Source organism: Corapipo altera, unplaced genomic scaffold, assembly GCF_003945725.1.
Source record: "Corapipo altera isolate COAL_440 unplaced genomic scaffold, ASM394572v1 152, whole genome shotgun sequence".
NCBI lineage: Eukaryota > Metazoa > Chordata > Aves > Passeriformes > Pipridae > Corapipo > Corapipo altera.
In genome coordinates, this window is record NW_020885088.1 from 233,336 (window position 1) to 240,459 (window position 7,124).

At 52.7% G+C, this 7,124-nt stretch overlaps 1 protein-coding gene across 1 annotated transcript in view; it reads right to left on the minus strand.

Moving 5' to 3' along the window:
• PTH1R (parathyroid hormone 1 receptor) overlaps positions 1-3,388 on the minus strand; it is a 99,824-nt gene extending 96,436 nt beyond the window's left edge. The window contains exon 1 of the mRNA XM_027669553.1: positions 3,172-3,388. Coding sequence (XP_027525354.1) covers positions 3,172-3,246 — 75 coding nt within the window. The 5' untranslated portion in view covers positions 3,247-3,388. The remainder of the gene's footprint in view (positions 1-3,171) is intronic.
• Between the last annotated feature and the right edge of the window lie 3,736 nt (positions 3,389-7,124).

Consider the following 7,124-nt stretch of genomic DNA (forward strand, 5'->3'; position numbering starts at 1 on the left):
CCCCTGTGCTGCAGAGCAGAGGTGCAGCTGCCGGAGCTGTCCCAGGGATGGGGCCAAAGGAATCCCTTCCCATCCCTGCTCCAGCACTATTCCTGCAAAAAAGGGCCTCCAGCCCTCTCCCTGCTGCCTGGCAGGAGGAATACCAGGAGTGACAGCTCCACATTTAGGGCTCCTCTTGCTCTGCCCCGTCCCAGCATCACCAGCTCGGAGCTGCAACGTGACCGAGCCCAAAAGCTCCCAGAAAAGAGGGAATGAGGGAAGCAGGGCCACAGATAAAATGAGGGAATGAGGGAAGCAGGATCATGGATCCCAAGGCTCCAGACTTCCCAGCCCAGACAGACGGATTGTGCCCTGGAGCTGCCTCTGTCTGCGGGAATCCTCCTGACTCCAACCCCACAACAGAGCTTTGCTTTGCAAGGTTCGGGTACCACTCCGAGCTCAGCCTAAAGCTGAGTCTAAATTAAACCCCTGCTTCCTCATCTTTCTGCTCTCACTCCCAGTGATTTTTTGCTTGTTCATCCTAAGAGATGGTGCCTTTCTGGATGGCAGCACAGCCCTCTGACCCTCCAACCAAACACCCAGCACACACACGACCCTTCTTACGTTATATCTACCGAGAGGTATTCTCAAGGCTCAACTCTGCGTTCCCAAAATTCGTTTAAAAATCAAATTTGTCGGGGGAAGGCACAACAACAGCCCAAAAAAATCAGGTTCCAGGCACCCTGGAAGCTGTTGGACAGTGGGGTGATGTGGGGTTGACCTTCTTCTCCTGCCTCAGTGGATGCCAGGGGGGACACACGACAGCTCTGCAGGTTCTGAATCGTCAGGACAACTCTATAAACCTCCTGGCAAGTCCTTCTGCTGTCAAGAGTGGTTTGGAAAGCAAGAAAGTGTCTGAAACATGAACTTCAGCCTGGGCCTAATTAAACTGCGGGGTTTTGAGCAGCAGGACCTTAAATCAGACCAGAAATCAGAGTCATAAAATCACAGAATATCCCGAGTTGGGAGGGACCCCCAAGGCTCAACAAGGCTGAGGGGCTCAGGCTTTTGGAAGTGCAGCAGTGCCAATAGTCCTGGGCTTTCCCAGCAGATTTCCTGGCTTCCCTGCCCCTCTGTGATTCCAGAAGAGCTGTTCCCAGTTTATGCCCAGGCCCAGCTCACCCAGTTGGGAGCCCCTGTCACCTCCCAGAGCTCCTGGGAACAGCCCTTGGGATCCCAAAGTGGTCAAAAATAAAACACCCACTGGCAATATGAGGCTTTTGGCTTGGTGGCTGCTCCTCTGCACCTTCTGGAGGCACTGGGATGTACTGGGATGTGCTGGGATGTACTGGGATGTTCTGGGAGAGGGGATTGAGCCAGGAGTGGCTCTGGAGATGCACTTTGCAGCCTCGCCTGTGTTTTCTGGGTCCTGAATTTTCCTGAGCTCCATTCTGGCTTTTTTACCAACCTGATTTTCACCAGTGTCGACAGAGACACCCAAAGCACTGGGAAGGGCAGGAATTTTGGGATTGCCTTCAGCAGCAGGGCTGGAGAGGGGGGGAGCAGGTGCTGCAGGACCCACCCTGTCACCAATCACCCCAAAGTGGTCCCAGAGATGCTGCTCTGACCCCACAAAAGGAAGAGCCTCGACCATCACTAAAACCCCAACAAACCTCCAAGGGCTTCTCCCAGTTCTCCCGATTTTCCTTGGGCTCTGAGAGGTTTCTTTGGACCTTTGGCAGGGCTGGACTGACCCAAGGATTGTTTTCTGAGGGGCTGCTTCTCCTCTTTCCTTGAGGAATTGTTTCCCACTAGCACAAGGCTGGAAGTGTGGGGGAAATCCCCCCTCCCAGCCCTACACAAGGTCCCAAAGAGTCCTTTCCAAATCCAGGGAAAGGGTCCTTTCCAAACCCAGGGAAAGGGTCCTTTCCAAACCCAGGGAAAGGGCCCAGGGTGGTGGATCCTGCAGGGTCGGGGAGGATCTGACTGGAACCAGGGGAGAAGATGATCCCAATCCCTTTCAAACACATTTCCATCCTCCTGGAAAAGCAGACACTGCTTTAGGTGGTGGTTGTGCCCCTTCCTGCGCCAGAAAACCTGGAGAAACGGGGATTCCAGGGATGGGGAAAGCAAGGGAAGCTCCTGGCACCTCAGGATGACCATCAAAAAATCAATATCTGCCGGCTGGTTCCCCAGGACGTGTCCCAGCACTTCAGAAAGGCTTTGGACACCACCTGGAGCTGCACAGGAGGGTCTGGAGATCTCATCCCCTTCTCCATCACCACCAGCGAGGCAGTTTTGAGGGAATTTATCCCGTTTTCATCCCTTAGTGTGGGCAGGAACAGGTGAAAATGGTGCCAAGGAGCAAAGGGTTAATCCAACTTTCCTGGTCCTGAGTGGGAACTGAGGGTGAGTCCTGCACTCTGAGGTCCTTCCCAAATTTAATCCCAAAAGAAGAAGGCACTGTTTCACTGGGATTAAGGAGATTTGCAGGATAAGGAGATTAAATCAAAATTAAATGGTCTTGAGGGGGTGGAGAAGAAGAAGAAAAGGGGATGGGAAGGGGAAGAGAAGGGGAAAGGTAAAGGGAAAGGGAAGGGGAAGGGAAGGGGAAGAGAAAGGGAATGGAAGGGAAAAGGTAAGGGAAAAGGTAAGGGGAAAGGGGGAGAGGGAAGGGGAAGGGAAAAGGAATAGGGAAATGGAAAAGGAAGGGGAAAGGAAAAGGAAAACATGAAAGAGAGATGAATAGAAATGAAAGAAGAAGAAAAGGTGAAAGAAAAATAAAAAGAATTAAGAGTAAAGAATATAAATAAAAAATAATTAAAAAGCAAAAGAAAAACTAGAAAAGAAAAAAAAAAAAAAGGCAAAAAGAAAAGTTGTCCTTTACCCACGGGGCTCTTTAGATTATCCCCGGCCACCGTTGCCGGGTCCCTGTCAAACTGCCCACGTTCTGGCTTTTCCAAGTGATTCAAACTCCGGGGGGGGGGTGAAGCTCAGACATTTTAATTCCAGCTGCTGCTGCTGCTGCCGCCGCGGCACAACCCCGGAGCCCGAGCGCACACACGGCGCCTGCCAGCGAAACAAACCACCGGGCTGCGAAAAAACCAACCCCCCGGCAGCTCTGCCCGGCGAAGGAGACCGGGAGGAGGAACCTCCAGCACATCCCGAAATCCAGAGAAAAGCGGGACTCACCAGCGCGTAGACCGAGCTCAGCACGGAGCAGCAGAGGATCAAACCCAGGCTGTGATAAAGCAGATATGATCCCATATCCAAGAGGCTCCTGCCAGCATCCAAGCTCGCTCAGGGAAGCGGGAGGACGGGAGCTCTTCCAGCGCAGCTGATTCCTCCTTCTCCTTCTTCTTCTTCTCCTTCTTCCCTCCCCCCCCCCCCCCCCCCCCCCCCCCCCCCCATTTTGGCGGGGTTGTTTGTGCTCTTCCAGGGATATTGGGGTGGGTTTTTGTGGTTTTTTTTTTTTTGGGGGGGGGGGTTGTTTTTGTTTGTTTTTTGTTTGTTGGTTTGTTTGGGTTTTGTTTTTTTTTTCAGCCAGAAAGGCACACGAGGAGGGCGGCCGGTCCTTTGCTCCGTTTTCTCATGGCTGGATGGGCGGGAAGCTCCCAAAAAGCGGCCGAGGAGCCCATGGAGAAGGGGAAAGGGGGGAGCGGGATCCGCTCAGCGCCGCAGCCGCCGGGGCCGCCGCTGCTCCGCGGGCATCTGCGGGAGAAGGGCAAAAATCACATCCATATGGGCCCCGCCGCTCCGCCGCTGCCCTTTTATGAGGCAGTGGGAAGTTCAAATCATTTCTTTGTCGAACGCAAACACACAGAAAGAGGGAGCGAGAGAGAGAGGGAGGGAGGGAGGGAGGAGGGAGGGAGGGAGGAGGGAAGGAGGCGGCCAGGGAGGGGTGGGAGGTTCAGAGGGTGGGGGAAGCTTCAACCACCGCTTTATTTTTAGCCCCAGTAATTTTATCTTGGAGCTTTCGGACGAGTTTTCACCCGGGGAGAGGGGGGGAAAAAACCCCCTCACCTCAAACTCTCTCCCCCCTCTCTCCCACCCCTTTATTTTTTTTTTTTCTCTCTCTCGTGCAAACGAATCCCAAAGTTCCCCCAAAAAAGCCAAAAACTTGGAAGATCTTGGCGCTCCGCAATTACCTTTTCTCCAACAGCGGGACTCGGGGTGGGTGGAAGGGGGTGGTTTGCTCGGATATCCCGGCGCGGTGCAGCTCCACAATAGGTTTATTCTGCCAGCCTTCCAGGTCGCCGTGAATTTTAGGGATAAATCGGGAATATTTTTGCCTCTCTCTCCCTCTCCGGCTCCGAGGAGCTGCGGTTTCAAAAAGCCGATTGAGCACGGCGTGGAAGCGTGGGGTGAAAATCGCTCCCCCCTCTCTGCCACCCCTTTTACGTCGTTTATTTTAGCTTTTTTTTTTTTTTTTTGAGCTTTTTTGAGCTTTTTTCCCCCCCCGTTGTAAAAACGCTTGCGCGAGATCCTCGGAGTTGGGGTTGATTTTTATTATTATTATTATTATTATTTATTATTATATTTGGATTTATTTTTTTTTTCCACTCCCATGGGCACGGAATTCTCTGTCCTATCCCGGGAGGAGCCTTTTGAAAACCCGGGAAGGGGGTTTGGAACTCCCGGAGTTGAGCCCCCCGAGTCCCTCGGAGCCCATCAAGTCTCCTTTCCCTCCCCCTTTTTCCAGCCTGGATTTCCCCGCTTTTCCCGAATTTCAGAGCGTGCATTTTACACCCAGCTCCGCCAGGAAGTTTCATTCATAAAACCACGCGGCGAAAGAAATGAAATTAGAAAATTAAAACACAACTCCCCCCCACCAAGCCGAGCTGTTGGGGGGGTTATTTAGGAACTGAAAGCGGGATCCGGGATCCATCCCCTTATCATTTTTCCATCGTGGGAGGAGAACCCAGGAGGGGAGGGGGCTAAAAACCCTCCCAAGGATGCACCACGCGGGCAAACCCACACGGAGCTCCGGGTTCACTCACTGGGGCGCTTTAAAAAAATCAACTCGGGTGTTTGTTGCTTTTTTTTATCCTCCTTTTCCCCCCTCTTTTATTTCCCCCTTTCCTCGCCGAAGCAGCGGATATTTAGGAGCTGAAGGCAGCGCGGAGAGCAAAAAAAAAAAAAAAAATAAAAAAAAAATCCCAAACTCCCTCCTCTCTGGATCTATCAGGGAGCAGACGGTAAAAACATCAAGTTTTTTCGCCGAGTGGAGCAGTGTGAGCATTTCTGGCTGATTTTTTGGAGCAAAGAAAAAAAAAAAAAGAAGAGAGAGAGAAAAAAAAGAAAAGAAAAAAACCCCGAACTCTACAGTCGGTTTGTCGCTGGCTTTTTTTTTTTTTTTTGGGCCCTTTTTTTTTATTTTTTTTTTTTTTTCACAGCCCCATGGCTGTGAATAGGTGCCTTCAGCTGATTTTATGAAAAGGGGCTCTTTCCAAGGCTAAGGTAGAGTAGGGCTTCCTGTGAAAGAGAGAGAGAGAGGGAGAGAGAGAGAGAGGGGAAGGGAAAAAAAAAAAATTGTGCTCTTGATGCAATCTTTTCCTCCTCCTTTTTCTTCCAAACCCTCTCCCTGCCAGTCCCAGAGGATCTTCCCGGGGAGAGGGGCAGGTATAAAATTCCCCCCACCCTCCCTTGGTCGTATCCAGCCTGGGACAGATGGATTGGGATGCAGAGGGTCGGTCCCGCGTCCCTCCCACCCCTTTCCCACCCCCTTCCCACCCCTTTCCCTCCAGTGAGGCGGTGCTTGGGGAGAGGGGGATGGAGGATGCTGAGGGTGGGGGGTTTAAAAGCCCTAAAACCGACCCCAGCCCACCCCATTCCTCCCGTTTAATCCCAAATCTGCTTTTCAGGCTCTTGCAGGAGGGATTGAAACGCTCTTTATTCGGGAGAGGGGCTCGGGAAGGAGCGGGGGGAACGTTGGGAGGGATTCCTTTGGGAATCTCCGGGCAGGTATTTCCACCTCTGCCGGGCTTTGTCGCGGGATCTGGCTCCTTTCTGCTCGCTGGGGCTGGGGGAACCGCTGTCCCCAGGGGTCCCCAACATCTGTGTGTGTTTAAATGTGGGGCAGACTGAGCAAATATGTACTCAGGGCTCTGCAGGCACTCGGAGAAGGAGAGGGGGGGAAAAAAATCCACTGTGAAGTTTCAGGGGCCCCATCGCAGCTCCTGCGCCGGGTCTTTCTTGGAGAGAGAGGGGGAAAGCAGGAGAAACCCTCATATATACGTGTATATTTATAAAATAAGCCTTCTTTTGTAAATAAGGTACATAAATGCCCCTACCAGGGGGAGGTGATGGGAATAAAGCAGGGCCTGGTGTTCAGGGAGTGACCACAGCCAGGTTTTGGTCCCCCATCTGTATCCAGCCAGCCCTCAGGGTACAGAACTGGATTTGGGATCCTCTGAGCTGCTGTTTCTCCCCCAGATCCTTTCCTGTGAAAGGCAGGTACACCCTGACCTGCTGAGGCTGCCCAGGGAGGGGGTTGTTCCCAGTTTAACCCTTGCACAAGGAGCTCGGGGCAGAAATCTGCCTCTGACCCCGACCCCCAGAGATTTGGGGTCCTCTTTCCCCACACCCTAAATGAACTCCCGCCTCAGGGCTCCCAAATCCAAACCCACCCCCCTGCCAGGCGTGGGATTGATCCATTCCTCCCTGCCTGCTCCCTTCTGGGAAGGTGGGAATTGCAGTTCTCTGGGAGGCTGAGCTCCAGATGCACGGCAGCAAAGGCTAAAGGGGGGATTTTCCAACCCTTCTCTCAACCCTTTAATTCACAGGAATTAAAGTTTTCCCAGCTCAGCGTTGCTCCTGGAGGTTTTTGCCACTGTTGTGGATGAGCTCAGATCCACAGGAGGGGTTTCCTTGGATTCCACCCTGCTCAGCTCATCTCCCTCTCTGGCCTCTGGGAAGAGCAGGAATGCAGGGCCAGGACCGGAGGGAGTGTTGGGATGTCCCCTAAAATCACAAGGAGTCATTGTCCAGGACACCTTCACCACTCCCATGATCCCAAAACAACCTCTCCAGCCCTTTCTCTACACGAAAAGGTCCCTCTTTGACTCCTGAGGGGCAGAAAATCCAACCCTGCAGCTTTCGGCCTTTCCAGCCTCGGGAACTGGGATTTATCCGAGGCCTTTGGT